The following is a 19,786-nucleotide window of genomic DNA, read 5'->3' as shown; positions in this document are numbered from 1 at the left end:
CTATTCGTCTATTAAAAGAAATTTACAGCGATTTTCAAAATTCATACATGTTATTTCTTTGGTCTAAGACAGTCTAAAACACATGAGTAAATATGAACAACTCGCTCCCAAATCAAGTGCTAAAACTCAAATGTGTGAAAAAATTTGAGACTTATTTCTCTGGTTTCCGGCTATGAGAGAGAGTAGCTCATGTTCACAAATACTGATTTCCCTTTCCTAGGCCATGGAAATAATATATTGGGAATCTAAATGTATGTCGTGTTCCCCAATACAGTCCAACATATTTATGTTTTTAGATGACAGGAAAGCCGAGGAGGAACCCGTCATTGAGTAAACAGGAACAAAGGCTCTGGTAGGCTTCGGATCCTAGCAGTTGCACACTTAAGTTGCACAATTTAGTTATGGCAAGGCAAAGTCAGAAACACAAACAACAAAACTGTAAACCAGTAGAAACAATATGGCCGGGCTGTGTCCTCCTCCACCTGCAGTCACCTGACCTTAAACGTCCCCTCAGCATTGAAGTCTGCAGGAAGTCAGACTGAACGCCCCATTGGCCCCTCTCATCTTCTCCTTGTGTCTGGCCTGGACGAGACCAAACACCACCTTTGCAAGCGACATACGTCCTTCTGTCCGCACCCCGAGGTGACCATCTGTCCCAATTAAGGCCCCCTTGCTGCGCATGTTGCTGACGAAATAGGTCCGGATCTTCCCCCGATACTCGCTCACCTACAACAACAGCAGCGGTCATGAAGTGTGATAATTCTTTCTCAAGGTTTTTATTGTCAATACTTGTTCACAAACACGGTTAAGATTCATTAACATCTACACATTTCATGCACTTGTGTCCCCTTCCTGCAATGTGATGCAACTTTTATTTTCACCTGTAGATGTCCCCTTTGTCTGAGCCTGAGAGTCTGACCATTAGCTGCACTGTTAACAGTTTCACTAAAGCTTTTCCTCAATGCAACTCTCCCACAAAATGGCACTCCCATACAACTAAACTGCACTATCAACTACGTTTCAAGGTACGGTCGCAGTTTTAAACAGGTTAGAACATGTGGTTAACATTGCAAATTAAAACAAATAAAAACACAAAAAGGCACTCAACTACTTGGTTAGTTTTAGTAAGAAGTATCATGCTTGCCTAAAATGATTACGAAGATTCACATGGGACACAAACAGCAGCCTCCTGGGTGAAAGCCCTGTGTTTCTTTTGACCTCTCTTACTTTCGTGGACTTAAATTAAACGTATTTGTGATACGTCAATAGCTAATCCACAACTAAATATGTTTCCCTCAAATTCACAATGCAGTTCTATTGTATGGGAATGCAGTTTTTAGGAGACAGGGCTGCCTAACAATGACATCTCTGCACATGCTTTACCTTCAAATACAGCACGACCTTCACTGAATATTATCGAGTCTGAACTAAACTTTGTGGCTATCCAGTAAAATCAGTTCCACTGTATTTTGAAAGGTGCCGTTGCCACCCAGATGGCCACTAGCCACTCACCCCCTTGACGAAGATTTCTCCACGTAGCTCTAAGACAAACCCCCATTCTGCCAGGATCCTGCGCGTGGCCTCGGGTACCTGGATACGCCCGCTCACACCCGTGCTGTCCATGCGGCTGGCCAGGTTCACTGTTGACCCCCAGATGTCATACTGCGGCTTGGTGGCACCGATCACCCCTGCGACCACCGGCCCGTGGGCAATGCCTGTTGCCAGTGCAATACAGACCAATGATTATTATGTATTAAATCTATGACATCAGAAACCCTCGCAGAGATACGTTTAAATCAACCTTCCTTTGTTTATGTGTGCAGGAGGTAAGCCACTTACCAACACGCAGCAGAAAGTTTTGGGCCGAGAGCCTGTTGATCTCTTTCAAGGTCTCTTGCATTGCCAGTGCAAACAAAACCAGCTCACTCAGGTGATTCCATTCATCCATAGAAGCCTGAGAGAGCGAGAAAAAAATGCATAGTTAGATATGTGAGCGAGAGAGAGAGAGAGAGAGAGAGAGAGAGAGAGGTTTGATACTGAAGATATCAAAGTAGGTCGCAGATGATAGAAGCAAATAGCAGAGTGTGTACGATAAGATGTCCCACCTGTCGGTCTGGAGCTAAGCCAGAAGCTGCCATGTAGCAGCTCCCAATGGTCTTGATCTTCTCCACATAGTGGAAGTACGACTCCTCCAACAACTTGTGGAATATGTAGAGATGAAGAGATCAAATCACACATCAATCTCATATGTACAGTAGAGTTATGCAATGCTATATTTGAAAGATGAGTTATAATGGATGTTTTTATTGCTCTTGTTTTCATTGCCTAGATATAAACGGTTCATGCAAAAATGCAATAATATGCTTTGAGTATTTCACTTTTCAAATTCTTATACAATGTATTAAGTCAAAAACATAATCTAAATCCACTGTACTATCATTTTAAGTCCCATTTCACCTCATCAAAGCCAGCAATGATCTCATTTAGAAGTCGGAGGCAGTCCACTCCTTCATGTTTGATCTCTTTCTGCTCAAAGTACTCGTTGAATCCAGCAATGGAGGCAAACATGACACCAACTTCATCGTAGGACTGGGAGTAAAGCTCCTGAAAAGACAATGGTGTCAAGCACTTTATTTGACTGGTGTATAAATATATTGATTAATTCAGTACAACATTTAATTATCAATGCAAGACATGAACTGTTCCAAAGTTGGGCGGTTCAATAAATTACAATGAACTGTACAAATGTGTGAAATAACACTTAAAAAGTCCATTGAAACATTGGAAATAACTTAGTATTCAACTTAGTTTATATAAAACAAGAATATTCCACCTAAATCTTCTTCATCTTGATGTTAGCTCTGCTTTAAACAATGTTAAAACCACAAAACAGAAATACATTCAGATTTTTATAATAGTCCAATCAGCATCTAAATCTAAATAAATATCATTTTTAAATACACTTGCATTATTCTTCTTATATTTTTGTCCTCCCCTGATAAAGGCATGAATGTGTAGGAAGAGGCTAAGGTCATGTTTTCTGCACCTCATCATTCTTGCTCCGGTCAAGAAAATGTCGCGTCACATGCACCGGCAGGATGTTGTGTAGGAGACACTCATTGTGTTCCCGCAATTCCCTCATGTCCTCCACTTCCTGTTGGGCCTGTAGACGCCACAGGAAGTCCAGTCTGGCAGTGGCCTCCCACTGGGAAGTAAAAGATAGATACAACTATCAGAGGTCACCTGCCCATGTGCACATTCTCCTTTATCTGTCAGTTAAAGTAAATCAAAAAGAAGACGAGCAAACTAAACTCAACAGCAATGTGCTCAAGAAAGGGAAACTTCAACAGTACCTGCCGTCCATTGTAGAAAACAGCAACAATAAACATGGCCATGAGAAGGATGGAGATTCCTTTCATCCGGAGATAGTGAGATCTGTGCAGAAAGAGGTGGAATATAAAGATGTAAATTATGTTAAAAAAACATGACGAAAGATATGTTGAGTACAATAGTACAGTAGAAGTAAATTCAGTAACTCACCAGAGAATCTAGTAAATGTACAAGCAGTAGTGTAATATAAATACATTTACTCAAGTACAGTACTTACTGTACATACTTGAATATGCTACTTAATACTTATACTCCATAGAGGGGAATATTGTGCTTGTTACTATAGTAATGTACTACGAATCTACCTAACTACAACATAAAAAGAATAATGTAATATTTTTCAATTAACATAAACGTTTGTACTTTACTTAAGTAACATTTTGAATTCAGGACTTCAATGGCATATTTTGAGACCATTATATTTCTACTGTATGTGTATATATATATATATATATATATATATATATATACATATATATATATATATATATATATATATTTATATACAAGTCCATATATATAAGTCCACTTACAATACATTCCAAATACTGAAACGTTTTGTAACTAAGTAAAATAATAATAATCATCAAACACAATGTAGAGAAAAGCCCAGTCTGAGCTGGCCGGTGTATATTTCACACCGACCTGTGCAGAGTATCGTGGCGTGCGAGTGTGAGGAAGGCCAGGTGGATGAGGTAGGAGTAGACAGCCATCGCCAGCAGCAACACCGCCAGCTTCAGCAGAGAGTTTAAACGCAGGAACACGGCACAAGTCACCATGGCGATTACACTGCTCAGTATGAAGACCTGCTGAGACAGAAGCGGCGAAGAAGAAGAAAGTATTTAGATGACTTCACCTTCTTGAAGTGAAAGAAAAAGGGCATTGAGTGAGAAACCTCCAGTACAAATGTGATAATAATGTTGTATTTAATACAAGACCAAATGTTTGTGTTGACATATTGTTATTATTTGTGAAATGAACACATTGTAACTGCTGCTGTCCTTGCCTCAGGGTAAGCGCAGACGGTGAGTGGACGCGAGGTTGCGTTGGTTCTGTCCTCTACATCAGCCTCACCTGTGTCTGCCAGAATGCACCATACCTGGACACAGGCACACATCACAAAATAGTCACATAAAACAAAAGACTTATAATGCAACAGAAACATATTTATCATTCTGACATATTAAAGATTTGAGTCTTTTTTTTTTTTAACTCAATGCCAATTAGTGCCTGGAAGCATAGTTTGCTTGTCAGCAGTGAGGCACATCTTTCTCCATTATGAATATACACTCACCTAAAGGATTATTAGGAACACCATACTAATACTGTGTTTGACCCCCTTTCGCCTTCAGAACTGCCTTAATTCTACGTGGCATTGATTCAACAAGGTGCTGAAAGCATTCTTTAGAAATGTTGGCCCATATTGATAGGATACCATCTTGCAGTTGATGGAGATTTGTGGGATGCACATCCAGGGCACAAAGCTCCCGTTCCACCACATCAAATTGCAAATTGTAGCCTCTTGTTCCTATTTGTAGTGGAGATGAGTGGTACCCGGTGGGGTCTTCTGCTGTTGTAGCCCATCCGCCTCAAGGTTGTGCATGTTGTGGCTTCACAAATGCTTTGCTGCATACCTCGGTTGTAACGAGTGGTTATTTCAGTCAAAGTTGCTCTTCTATCAGCTTGAATCAGTCGGCCCATGCTCCTCTGACCTCTAGCATCAACAAGGCATTTTCGCCCACAGGACTGCCGCATACTGGATGTTTTTCCCTTTTCACACCATTCTTTGTAAACCCTAGAAATGGTTGTGCGTGAAAATCCTAGTAACTGAGCAGATTGTGAAATACTCAGACCGGCCCGTCTGGCACCAACAACCATGCCACGCTCAAAATTGCTTAAATCACCTTTCTTTCCCATTCTGACATTCAGTTTGGAGTTCAGGAGATTGTCTTGACCAGGACCACACCCCTAAATGCATTGAAGCAACTGCCATGTGATTGGTTGATTAGATAATTGCAATAATGAGAAATTGAACAGGTGTTCCAAATAATCCTTTAGGTGAGTGTACATCAAAGATGGGCTTCATGCAAACAGCAGGATACTTTTACTCAGGTTCACTTCCAAGGTTTTGTGTGTTGTTGCTTTTTTCACTGTTTTATTACAGTTTTTTTTTTTTTTTACCATTTATTATTTATCTTACTTGATTTGACTAGGTCTCTGTGTGTGTAAAGAAATATTACATTCTATTCAATTCAGTTTATTTTGTATAGCCCAAAACTACAAATTACAAATTTGCATCGGAGGGGCAATCTTTACAATATGTACACATCCCTGACATCCCTGTCCCGGGACCTCACATTGGTTAAGGAAAAACTCCCCCCGAAAAAAACAGAAAAAAAACTTTCACAGGGAAAAAAGGAAGAAACCTTCGGGAGGGCAACAGAAGAGGATCCCTCTCAATAGATGTCATGTGCAATAGCATGATGTCAATATCTAATCTAATCTAAATCTCTCCACCTCCTCTAAAGAGCAGGGACAAACAGTACAGAAGCATAAAAAGGAAAGTTGTGGCAGGGAAAACGTATGTAAGTCTGGCCCTGTGCTGCTTAGACTCTCACCATGTCAGTAGAGACCAAGCCAAAATTCAGGGCGATGGCGGTGAGGGTGAGGAGGTTACGGGCACTGTTGTTTTCATGGATCCAGCAGCACAAGTACTGCAGTGGTGAAGGAGTGCACCTGAACTCTTCAGCCAGGGCCAGCAGCAGCAGCAGCATGTAGACGAGCAGGAAGACGGAAAATTGGACGACGGCCGGGAACAGCCTGCAGAGGTAGAGGAGGAGAGGAAGGAAGTGAGTAAAGGAGAGAACAAGTTAATCCAGGGTAGAACTAAGGAACAAGAGGAAGCATGTGACATATATTCCAGGAAAGTGTACATTTCATTTTTGATACTACCTCCAGATAACACCAAAGTAATTGTTTTTAAATCCTGCAAATGGAGGCTTTAAAATCTGACAAACAGGGTAACACAAGTAATATTAATGTGAAAATATAATTGACCATATATGCTTTTAGGAAGACTTTTTTTTAAAGGGCATTCAAATCTGAAGAAAAAGATAATCTGAAAATGAAATGAACTACCTTGGCGCAGGAATGACGGCCTGGACAGCCATGAGGAAGAGGAGCATGATGAAGGAGCAGACCAGGTGGGAGTTGAACATTTCATCCCTCATCTGGGAGAACTGGCAAAAACAAAAAGCATCATTTACATTGCAGCATTATTTTGTTTTTTTTCTCTCCTACCAAACACCTGCTGAACCAGCGTCTGTACCTTGTCCTCGATGTGTGCGTCTTTGAACACCAGGGTCAGAGGGGTGATGTGCTCCCGGTGCATGCGCTCACTGCTTTGAACCTCAATAGCGTGTTTGATGCGTTTGTTGATCTCCTTGGAGGTGGACTGCCATATGTTGGGCAGTGAGCCGTTCGTAAAGGAGGCCAGGATCTGCAGGAAAAGAAGACGCTGTTGTGAGATTAATCCGGTATACGCAGTGCCAGCGTCAGAAAGCTGTTTACAATCACCTACACTGTTCATGTCAACAGCGTTTCTTTCAACGGGCAGCTCTGGGTTCCAGGTTCGATTAGTTTTCTGGACTTTAGGGGCCTCAGCACGACCAACTTCTCTCTTTTCCTCCCGAGGGACGATGAGGAAAGTGTCGATGTTGTGTTTGAGCAGGAACTCGTTCCTGTCATGGCCATGGCCAGCTTCTGTCTTGTAGGTGCCTTCTAGACAGTCCAGAGTGGCCCTTGAGATGTGGATGCGTCTGGATGAGAGAAAATAGAAGCCGAGAAAAGTATTGGTAATGTACAAAGAAAGGGTTTGCCAATCATAATAAGAAGATATTTGACTAATGAATAGTTTCATTCAGAATGAGGAAATGTGCTTATTTTTTTTTACGTATATGAGGAAGCCATAGATTTGACAAGCTTGCAGTCTGTCAAGTATCAAGTTTGGTTTATACACTTTGCTGTGTTTAGGATGTTTCTTGAAAAAATAAATGGGGAGACCAGGAAATTGAACTGGCTACCTTGTGGTTTCAGGCCGACCAATCTCCCTATGAGCAACAGCCTCCCTATGACAAGCATTAAGAATAACTATATAGGAATAGGAAATCTTCTCGCTAATGGTTTAGTTTGCTTATGTAGGGTTTCATAACCACTTTAAAGTTCCTCACAGTGACTTTTACAAAAAACATATGTGGTAATCCAAATGTGTTGCATCTGAGGGCTACTTCTGCTGAACACTGGCACTAGTAGAGAACACTAACCCTGGTATGCCCCCGGCTTCCAGCATGTTGGCAATGCCCACGTCCCAGGACCAGACGTCAAACTGCCATTTCTGCAAGCCCAGCACCCCACACAGGACAGAACCCGAGTGGATCCCAATCCTCATGTCCATGTCAAAGTTGAACTGCTTCCGCACGGACCTGGTGTTTGGGGGTAAAGCGACACGTTAGACTTATTATTGAAGGCTATTGTTCTTTCTGCACATAAACAAAGTAGTGAAATAAAATGAACCCCTCAAGAACTCCGACGGGTTAAGACTGACCGTATGGTGCTGATCATGTCCAGGCCCAACTCAACACAATGACGGGCATGGGCACGCTGTGGCTCAGGGACGCCTGACACACAGTAGTAACAATCTCCCAGTATCTTTATCCGCAGGCAGTGATGCTCCTGTGATGATAAAGAATCAAGACACCAGGGAAAAGAGAAAATAAGGTATCAATAGATTTGAAAATATGCTATATCTCCCCCCCCCCAAAAAAAGAAACATGCACTTTATTAATCCCCTCGGGGAAAAAGCTTAAATTCTCACATCTGCCAGTCGGTCAAAGCGTCCAAAGAGCTCGTTGAGGGTTCGAACCAGGTCCTGGGCCGACAGGTTCATGGACAACAAGGTGAAGCCCTTGATGTCTGCAAAAAGAATGCTGCAAAGACGAGAGAAACAGAAAAGAAGTGGAACGCTAATAACATACACATTTCAATTGTAATAGAGAATCCTGTTGAAGTGATTGGTGCCATCCATGAGAAGCGTATGCGTAATTGCGTATGCGTGTGCACGTGTGTGTGTGTGTACCTGACGTCTTTGTACTGGTGGATGTAGATCTTGTGAAACTCCTGAGGGTTAAGTTCATCTTCCAAAGAGCTCATGTCACAGATCATCTCCAAGGCAACAAAACGAGGCAGGATCGATAACACCAGACGCTCCTGTGTGGCAAAATATAAAACTCTATTTGGCGGTGTATGGTATAACATATTGAGCATGTCCCTGTCTTCATATTCCTCAAAGTTCAACCCATAGCACAATGGTAGCGGCCACCGTACCTGTCTCTGGTTCTCTTGCTCGAGCTTCAGGCGACCCTCAATGCAGCGCCGCGTCTCCAGGAAGACTTGTCTCTGGGCATGGTCTGTCAGGTAGTGGATGAACAAGCCGGCTGTGTTCATTCCTAGGTACAGCAGGCCTTGGGCAAACACCTGCACCCGAAAGAGAGTTTGCATTCGTGAAATTGATTTTAACCCAATGCACGTGGGCTAAGAAGAGGATAAGAAATAATAAAAGGGGTATTCTTCCTTTAATTAACTTAACTGTTCATTACATGGATAAAACATTGCTTGTTCTGCATAATATGCTGGTGCACTCAAGAGTTTTTCTCCTTGGAAATACAGAAATGTTTGAGAACTGGGTGCATAGACAGAAATTACATTATCAGCTTTATATGGTGCAGGTACTTCTAGTGTATTAGGATCTGGAACATAACACTTGGCATTATATACATTAAATAAATATAAACAGTAAAAGTGATAAAAGAATGTTAAAAATAAATCAACATTTTTTGTTTGTTAATTATAAATAAATGACAATTTCAGATATTACACTTTGTGACATTTTCCTAGGGATATTGTAAACCCTTTTAGTCAGTTCTCACCTTTCTCAAAAGCGTGTCATTGTTGTAGTAGCGCAGGACCTCCACCAGGAGGTGCAGTACTGAGGTCAGAGAGCCAGCGCACATGGCCCACAGCAGGGGCAACGGCAGCAGTGTGTATGTGGCGAACAAGGTGAACAAAACATACCATGATGGGTCTTTCTCAAGTCCATACACCAGTCCTCCCAGCACCTGCGTGGTCTGCGACAACCAGCTCAACAGGCCGGCGTAGTGAAGCCACCGCGGGGACATGGACTCCTTGCAGGTCAACGCTACGATGCACAGCGCCACAGCGAACACCATGAAAAGGCCCGTCAGGCAGCCCCGCAGACTGTCTGTGACCGCCTCGGGCACCATTGCAAGGTACATAACCAAGATGTGCAACTTGGCCAAGGCATCGATGACATTAGTAATGGCGAGAGAATTGCGTCTTTGGCGGGAGTAGTGTTGCTGGTAGAGTTTCTCCAAGTCACGAGACTTAAAGGTGTGCCTCAGGCTTGGGATGTAGACTCCGCGGATAGTGTGGCCCCAGTGCACGAAGAAGTCGGCATCGCTGGCGTATTCTTGCAAAGAACCCCTGGCACTGCGATGTGTGCTGGTGGAGCCACGGGGCTGGGAAGGGTTCACTCTGAATGTGGAGGAGCGGCGCCTTGTGACCCCGCGTGACGCCTTGTTGCGGATTTGTCTGTTGATCTCCTCCATGTAGGTATCCGTCACAAACATTTTTCTTGCTGGCTCCACACCCACCTGTCAAACACCACAGAAAGTCAGGTGCGTTGGCTTTAACATCTGCCCCTGTTACCATTACCACTCTTTTTACTAAACCTGAAACCCAGAAGTGGCTTTGTGATGGAAAGCAAACTAATTATGGTCATTTAGAAAGTAGGACTCTTTTTTTATCTATGTGGTTTACAGTTCTTAACAATCATCACTGATCTGTGCTTTTGGAACATCCATTATTTCAGTTAGTGGTACCCATGTAGATAGTTTTATGTTTATTTCTTCAGATCGTGTGACACATTCATCTATCTGCCTGGATTTGTAGTTCTCACATCATTAATAGATGACGATTATTAAAAATCTATTATATTAGACATTTTTGAAAATCTTGAGCACCACAGATTTAATTCCATTCAGTATTAGAGTCATGGCAGACATCTCAAAACACTGTAAAACCAAGAAAGTTGGCCCCCAAGTATTTGTTCAGGTTCCTTATTTGAATGTAACATTTCATTACAGCGTGGGCGGTGTGGACTCATTCTGCAGTCAAGACATTGTCAGACACAGACATCAAACATGAGTTTCAGTTTAGTTACATTTTCTTTAGTTTGTTCACATAGTACTCGGGAATATATACAAAACAATAGAAAACAGTACACACTAGAAAGGTGCACTAGAATGCAAATCTCCGCCAGATGTGTCTACAACGACGTGATGTATTGTGTGATTCAATGAACGCAACCAGTGCTGTAAAGCGTCGTCAAACAGACTTCAGTCAAACTCAAAAACAAGCAGCGATGTAACGTTATACAAGCCCTGGGTTTGAAGTCATCGCATAATACACTTCATTCAATCGTGTGTGCACTAGTAGTTCCATTAGCTGTCAGCCAAACACACCGGCATCCAGTGAGGTGAAAAAGGTGTCTTGAGAATGCGTGAGTCAAGAGGACACAGAACAACAAGAGGTCCTAGGATGTGCATAACTGGGCACTCTATCTCCACCACTCCATCTGGTCATCGTTCAATATGTTTTTACAAACATGACACCACCCATCCTATTAATATCAAATGTAAGTGTTTTTTTGGCCTGAAAACCAATTGAAACCAACGTACATGCATACGCACATAAATAGAAATCTGCCCTTATCTATGTACTTTGTTTTTTCTTTCATCTCAAAAAGGCTCAGGCACGCACGCACAAAGTTATCCCATACCCTGACTATATGATGTTTTGCTGGCTTGTATCTCACTGTTTTGTTGTCCTGTTGGTGTTATGTCTATGTATTGTCTCTTGTCTTACAATAAAGAATACAAATAACTGGGCACTCTAAATGTGCGAGAGCAGCCGTGGACAAACCCAGAGGTGCACAGCACACTCACTCAGTCATGGACGCACAGATTCACACACAGTCACACACACCCACGACCACTCACATAACTTCTCTCCAGGCTTACACTTGGCGGCGATAATTCCAGTTCCAACTGGATGCAACAAATCTACTAGTGACTGCGGGATAATAAATCACCTGGGCGCTTAGCTCCTGCTGGATGATAATGTGTTTTACAGCGTTCTGCCAGAGCCTCTTTTTCCGCCGCAGCCCAGGGGACAGGCTCGCGGCGAGGCAGGTCGGCTCAAGCAGCTCCATGGGGTAGACTTGTGTCGTCTCAGAGAAGGTCACCATGGTGACGAGCTTAGCTGACCTCATCTGTTGGTCTCAGATCAGGAGGAAGCAGCAGCAGCCTGGAGCAGGAACAGTGTCATCATTAGACTTGCTTTTCTCACACTATCAATGTACTCATTCTTAAAAGGGGCACTCCACCAATTGTATACATTAAGTTCAGTAAACTAGTAATATTAAATACTACTCGGTATGTGAAAATATCAGCATAACGTCTTCTGTGGCTCTGGAGAAGCTTTGTCGAGAAGATAACCCTGATGATGTAACAACGACGTCGTCGTCAGGGTTATGTAAGCTTGGGATTGGAGACCACACATTTATAACAGAACGCTTTACAAACTGGAGGTGAGAAGTTTGAAGGATGTGGGTGTTTACCAGACGGATGGGGTTGAGGGTTCCAATGAATGATGTTTTCGCATTGCATTATGGGAAATGTGGGATCCAGGGTTGCTGGCCCTTGACTCAAAGTGAGAATATCTCGACCTCAGCAGATTTCCTTCAATTTTAAGATTTTTAAAACCTATTAAAAAAAAAAAAAAAAGGTAAAAGATACATACATCATCATACACAAAATTGAGTTAAATATCATTGAATTGAATCATGAGAAACATTACTATTTTGTCAGTGTGCAAATGTACAGCAATTGATTTTACAGCCTTTGTGGCCCCTGATATGATCTACGACTTGGGTTACACAGGACGTGTCCAACGAATGTGCCAACAACTTCTAAAAATAATCGTATCAAATCTTCATTAGTGTTTCAACCCTTCTTAAAATGATGATTATGTGGACAGAAGTGGTTATGCTGCACACATTCAGCATGTTGGAAAGAGCCACCTGGTAGGCTCCACGTGTTGGCACAGTATGTGCCAGAAGAAAGGCAGCTTCCATACAATTATCTGCTGGCCAGATTTAGAACTGAGCTGGTTAATGCTCCAAGTTTAACTTCTTCCTTCTGGGTCTGGATGCTCACAGTTCACTGTCAGCGGTCTGGTTGTAACAGACGGGATACGATAAAACACTTCAAATTAGAAGAGCTGCATTTAAATCAAGGCTGTTATTACGGTAGCTAAAAATATTCACCTTGTGAGCGAATGCTGTAATATGGCAAACATTTATGCACTTGTTAATCACACAGCAAGCAGTCGAGGATTGTGTGTTACTCGTTACTCTAATATGACTATAAAATACAGACTTCATTATTACATTTTACCACATGCACCCTGTTTGATCAAGTATACATACACCTGTTCTGGGAAAACAAAAGATGTGCAGAAGCGGAATTTATTGCACAACTTCACCTACTTCCCAGGTGCATTAAAAGGGGAAAAGTCGAAGAGGACAAAACTTCAGCAAAAACATGCAGTATAAAGAACAATATCCCTGTCAGGATTGTGGCCATAACTGACCTGTATTGTTTTCCATATTGTGTATCCATTCCTCATTTGGCATAGGATATATTCGTCCAGCCCATCATAATCCACTTGTGCTGGATCCATTGCAGAGGAATTTTATGCATATCTTAATATTAAGGCATAATCCATGAAAGGGAAAAGAAAAGTTAAGACAGTCCCCACTGTGATGAAGTGTCCAAAACGGATGCAGAGAAGGGGGGGGGGGGGGGGATAAAGATCCAGCCAAGATGTGTGGAGATCCTCTGGCTGGATTGTGGGGCACCACCAGCACTGTTTTGAATTGAAGTCAACAATGACCGCAAAGCAGAGCTACAGGAGTGAGCAGTGCAAAGAGGATTAGTAAGTCAGCAGCCACTCTTACTGGACTGCAAAGCTGAGATCATTGGCACCAAGACAACGGCATGAAAAACGCACCGCTCACAACCTTTGGCCAAGCCAACCATATCTTTTAAGAGCAGAGTTGACATTTAAATGAAAAGACATTACGGTCAGTGCTGTTTCATAAGCTCTCTCTTTCACTTTACATTTTTCTTTTTCATTGACTCATTCTGAAGTCATCATTGAAATTGCAAGCTGAGTTGCAGTCTCCTCATTGCCTTTGTGCACGTGGTTATGTAATTATGCTAAAGTACAATTAGCCACAAGGTGAACAGTAAAAAACATTACCGAAAAGTTTACAAACCCACGGGCAGACTTCGCAGGTGAGGATGCTGAATCATCTCCCACCTGGTAACAGCACCCTGAGGTGATTCAACAGCAAATGGATGCTAATGAAACTGCCTTTACTAAACCAACTCATTTCAGGCGCTTCTTTATGCCCAACACTTTGACGGAGAAAATATTTTGATTCCTTACAGAAAGAATAAATGCATACAAGTGGCATGTTAATCTGATGAAGACCACCAACAGTGTTCATTTGGACCAAACGGATGGGTTCACTGTTCACATAGTACATCTGAACACAACTTAATTTTCAAGACAGAAAGCTATGCCAGTATTGTCAGACATGTCTTTATGTTCCAACAAAGAGGCTCTGTGTCTTGTTTTACCGATGTTATCTCTCTGTAATACATAAACAGTCAACCAGAACTTTTTTAATCTTCCTCTTCCGTTTCAAAACAATTGTTGAAGCTGGACACTGAAGATGATTGATTTAATATGTTCTCCACATGCTCTCACTAAAGATTCAGAAAAACTCATATACTCTGCTGCTCAGTATCTTCTGTTTTAGGTTTGTCGTTTTTATATCACAGCAAGGACTAATCTATGCAACCAATGAACAGATGTTCTGATAATGTCATGGCATTGTTATATATTGTTGTATTGTATTGCATTGCATTAGCATTTTGTGGTATACAATTGTCTTGACATTTTGCCGGTTGGTGCATCCTTCAACAAATGAGATGGATCATTCTATTCAGACTCACCTGTTACAGTTAACTATTAACCTGTTATTATATCATGTTTAAACATGACATGATAACAACATGGAGATAAATTGCACGACTATATCAGCGAAGTAACAAGAGAGGGACCAACAAAATAAATATCAAGAGCAGATAACAGGTGTGTTGGAACAAACATACCTCACTATTGATTATGAAGAGCATGGGCTGATCATCAGCAGGTCTGTGGTCCCGATGGTTGTAATCTGGTTAAAGTTTTTGAGACTGGCTTTGCTAATTTTGTCTGGGACCCTAAGGCTGATCTAATGAATTACCATCTGCCAAACCATGATTGCGTAGCTCAGACCTTTCTCGCTGATCACTGTACATCTAAAAATAGCCGCTAGGTCAACGGCAATTAGTTCTACGGTACTATAGCTGCTATTGCATCAGCATATCTCTTTTACACTTGGCAAGCATGAGGTAAAGACAGCACCTTGTTATATGTTTAATGAGATGTCACTGGAGAACCAATGAGCTCATTCTGACATAACATATGCTTTGTGTTCATGATGAGCAATTTAAGTTAATGCTTGGGAGTGTCTGTCAATTGCACAAATCTGTAGTTTCATTTAGTGACTATCTGTGTATTTGTGTCCACCGGAGGGAGAAGTTAGGATGAATTAGTCCACTCAGGGCCAAACCCCAGAAGCTAATTAGTATTAAGACCTACCTGCTTTGGCTGTCCACTAATCAGCTGATTCTCACACGCATTCAAGCGAGACCAGCAACCCTTTGGAATACGCGCTTGCCAAACATTTCACGCATGCTGGAAACACAGTGTTGCTGTAGCTGTTGTTGCGTCACAAGCACTTATGTGTGTTGTTGGACTACAGCTGGACAGTGAATGCGTGGCAGCTTTTGCAGCCTACCTAAGCACTAGAAAGTGAAGGCATGTCCAGGTCAGTAGGGTCAAAGTGAAACAAAGATGTTGGCCAGAGCAGGGATTGATCCAAAACACTTTCATATTGCCAATTGATTTGACTATTCCCACCTCAAAAATCATTTAATTGTTGCAAATCAACAAATCAACATGAATAATATGAGACAACTGCCCATTTTCCTACCAAGCAGCCTCCCGCCCCAAAGATAAAGTTTGTACGGTATGGTGATATTGAGGAGCACTAGCGGGAAAAGAGGCTCCTTTTCTACATGTAAAGCTTGCTTTAATGGTCCGTCAGAGTCCTTGGCTGTAGCTTTTATGAGGTTCACATTTTCTGCACTCTTCAACACTTAAAATACAATAAAACTACTAGCAGTTCCAAGAATATTATGTAATAACCAGCCCCAACCCCTTAGTTTTGAGCTGTAGCTTATTATCATTAGCTCAACATGAGTAAGATGGTATTACCCCATTAAAAAAGGGTCACAAACCAATCTGTGGGCTGAAGAGATGACAGCAGCATAAGGGGACAAAAATACAGTCACATAAAAGACTCAGGGATCTAATGGCTCAGTGGGCTTAAGAAAAGTAAATGCCACGGTCCAACGGGAAGCACAGAGTTAAGACTTCAAAAAGAGGTTGCAGAAAATGTGGCGTGGATCGCCTTGGAAGCCGAGTGGTAACAGCGAATGGCACATAACTGCAATGTGCTGGGTTCAATTTTGGTCTTGTTTTTTTGGTCTTTGTAGTGTGTTGCAACAAAATCTGACACTTCATGTACACCAATTACGATAATTTGACCTTAAAAATACTTTTTGCAGACTATTTTGCTCACAACAATCTCCTATCAGATTTTCCTGACTCACTACTGTCACCAAGTGGTAGAACAAGACTTCCATAAGCAGGATGTCCCATCCACAGATACAGGCTACAGAATACTGATTTTAAATATTTTTTATGAAATCTACTATCTGTATATAACCGGATAGTCAGACTGAATTGCCTTTTTGAATCAGTAATCATTTATTTTTCTTAATTTGTGCATAACAAGTCTGGATGGCTGAACTCTGCAACAGGTTCACATAAATTGGATATAAGATTGCACACTCTAAATAGGTCAGAATGATCATTCACTGATTAATTAATACAAAAGCAGGTTGTCCTTGACACAAAAGACATAGTTTGAAATGAAATGGCGTCTAACCATGTGGGGATTTGATTCCTCTGAAAACAACACATAATCAGTGCTTTGAAAACAACATTACAATTGGGTCTACAGAAACAAAAAGTATTTCACATATATTTACATATTGCGATCAATGTTTTGTTGACTTTTTCAACATTGATGCTTATTTTGACACATCAACAATGGTCTACTGTTCACTGTAATTCAGCTCAGCTATCATGAGGAGAGCAACAGTAGCCAATCAAAAGATATATATAAATCATAAAACACTTATAATGCTCTAATATTAAAACATGGATTTGACCAAACACCTGACCAAGTATTTGTATGATACACTGTCCAGTAAAATGAAGGGTTATGGATATAGATACAGTGCAGGGCGCCCAGACTGCAAGTATTCAAACATGACATTAGTGACAAGTGGTGGGCAGCTACCTATTTAAAGCTAACAACTGTCAGCGAGAGGATCGGCACCGCTGTGACTAAACGTTTGGTCTCCTGTCAAAGCTGAACTTTACTCAAGGTGGCCGACGTTAACTGTCCGCATGCGACACATGTTAAGGATTTTATTTGTGCTCACTTCATGGTAAGTAACTGGTGTTGACATCAATCAACGTCGTTCAGATGAACGCAGGAGACTCTCGTTAGGTCAGTTAGGTTAGCTCGCTAGCTAACGTTAGCATGCTACTAGCATAGACGAATGCTAGCTCTGAATAATGAGTTGACGTTCGCCTTCTGAGATTTGAGAGCCGTGAATTCATTTGAAATCAAGGAGAAGTAAAGAAGCACCTAAGTTATCACGAGAGGACAAATTAACGTGAGAGGAAAACCTTTAACAGTGAGCCTTGCTAACGTTAGCTACATTTAATTTACCAGCAACTGTCATGATTTGGGATTTCTGTATAATAAGATGTTAACTATCGTGCATTACATTATTTGCTTGGCGCTTGGTAGGTACAGGTTCACGCCTGGTACTTGTCGTTTTCTGATAGATTCACAACATGTTAAAATGTCAACAATATTCATTGGGGCATCAGCTAATTTTCGGATACTAACTTGCGCAGGCCAGAGACAATCCAGCGATTTTCCTGATTTTTGGATCCCCCGGTGGAGACTCTTTTCGGGGCTGACGTGCCACTCATCTTCCTGCCTCTGTGAACCTGGACGAGCGACGCCGCCTTGTGACAAGCATCCAGCATGACAGGTGGGAAACTCCAAACTATTACACACCTATACTATGTAAAAGCCCAAGGGCATAATTACGGCCCTCCAAAAGTTCAATGTAGGACACTGCAGAAGAAGTGATCTACAGTGGATTTGTTCACCCAAATCCAAAATAGATAATTACTGAGTGTAGAACCCCTTTTTGTGACGGAAGCTTTGTGCCAGTGTTCCAGGTGTGTGTGTGTGTGTGTGTGTGTGTGTGTGTGTGTGTGTGTGTGTGTGTGTGTGTGTGTGTGTGTGTGTGTGTGAGATGTGTCTGTTCTTGCAGTGTGTTATGTGTGAATTTGCACAGAAATCTCTCACCAGACATCTTGCTTTTGTTGTTCTCTGCTGATGGCTACATTCCTTGAACCTCAAGCCCACTGACTGAATTGCTGTCCCACAGTGCCCCTCTCTCCCTGTCTCTCTCCACCCTCTTGTCTCTTTCAACCAGTGAGAGAGACTTTGTGTGGATAGTGAGGTCCATTGTGTTAGTGAGATGTTTATTAATGAGAGAGTCGAACACAGAGAGCAGAGCTGCTATGGAAGGACTAATCGCTAATCTCTTCGTTAATACGGCCAATCTCCCTATGTACTAACATAAACTACTATGAAGCTCCAAGACAGGGACATACAATTTGATGTTCAGAAAGGACTCAGGAATTTGGGATTTTCTTCCAGTGTGAAACTTTAAAAAGAATTCGGAGATTACTTTTCTGTTCAGGCTTGACTGAGGGAGTGTATGATTGCATTTGCATTTGTTTATTGCAGCCAAACTGGAGAGGTGTGGATGCACGTGATTGAGTAAATCTTGGCATTTAGCTTATCTGTAAGGGAAGTGTGAATTTGACAGCTGTTAGATTTTGTGAGCGTTGGCTTACTTTTCAAAGTTTTTTTTTTTTGTAAAATTATAACCATAGAATTTGGGATTTTGATTGTGTTGCTTGTAGTTTTGCACGTTTGTTTTGGGCATTGGTTCGGAGTTTTTCTGTTTCTATAAAAGGAGTAGTGTGTTTGTGGGCTCTTGCACGTTTGCCTGCCTGCCATGCCCTTGCCTGCGCCTGATGTCCCGGCCTCTCAGAGGCTGGCACTGGATTGCCGTACCCTTCTGGACCATCGCGTTGGCAAGGGTAAGTGACAACACCACCTCCTTTCTTCTCCCTCTGGCTCCTCTGTTTCTGAACAGAGAATTATTCGACAGAAAAGTTGCTTTCCTCCATATGGTTCAATGTTGCTCAACAAAAATGTCAAGTCGCAAAAGGAAATTACTGATTTAAGTTAGACTTGTCTTGTAAAATTGATTTAGCATATTTAATAGTTTGTAGAGGATACTTGCACACTTCAATAGGCCAACGTCAAAAGAAACACTGGCTGTGATTGGTACTTGGCACAGGTTGCTGTAAAAGATTGTTGACTGATTTCAAGAAATTTCATTTATTTTCAGTCTGGGTCTTAATGTTTACTGATCCATACAATCTTAAAATGAGAGGAATGTTTGTTCTTCCACCAGAAAGAGATGCTTAATAATCCATAGGGAATATTGCCAACCATAATATATGGTATGCGAGAACAAGGAAGACAAAGCTTTATTGTAAAGGATTAGGAGGATCATTAAAGCGATGCAATATCATACAATATTCCTGTTATTCAACCCAAGTAAAAAAAGGAAATTCGCACTAAATGTAGAGATGAATAGATTTGCTCTAAGCGGCAGTGAAAGCAGCGGATGATAGTGCCATACAGTAAAAGGATGCAGAAGAAAGACAAACAGCTGTCTGAATCTTTTATCTTTTTTATTAGCTGCCCGACTGAGAACAACTCGCCACCATCTTTTAATTCAATGAACCAATCCTGATGCAGTCCCCTATCCTCTGCTTGTTCAAT

The 19,786-nt window shown here is 41.7% G+C and overlaps 1 protein-coding gene across 1 annotated transcript; it reads right to left on the bottom strand.

The window, feature by feature from the left end:
* Positions 1-510: 510 nt before the first annotated feature.
* Positions 511-11,773, bottom strand: LOC306733523 (adenylate cyclase type 8; the record flags this gene model as incomplete). Its single annotated transcript, XM_079214776.1, has 20 exons — positions 511-726; positions 1,513-1,715; positions 1,840-1,954; positions 2,106-2,198; positions 2,458-2,604; positions 3,047-3,205; positions 3,354-3,435; positions 4,036-4,196; positions 4,397-4,489; positions 6,009-6,210; positions 6,529-6,629; positions 6,719-6,889; positions 6,971-7,208; positions 7,713-7,871; positions 7,994-8,121; positions 8,264-8,375; positions 8,525-8,655; positions 8,773-8,922; positions 9,375-10,118; positions 11,618-11,773. 20 exons carry the CDS (start codon positions 11,771-11,773, stop codon positions 511-513), a joined length of 3,561 nt encoding a protein of 1,186 aa, XP_079070902.1.
* Between the last annotated feature and the right edge of the window lie 8,013 nt (positions 11,774-19,786).

Source organism: Taurulus bubalis, assembly GCF_910589615.1.
Source record: "Taurulus bubalis genome assembly, chromosome: 3".
NCBI classification, from domain to species: domain Eukaryota; kingdom Metazoa; phylum Chordata; class Actinopteri; order Perciformes; family Cottidae; genus Taurulus; species Taurulus bubalis.
The sequence above is the reverse complement of the archived record's forward strand: the minus strand, read 5'-3'. Positions and strand labels throughout refer to the sequence as shown.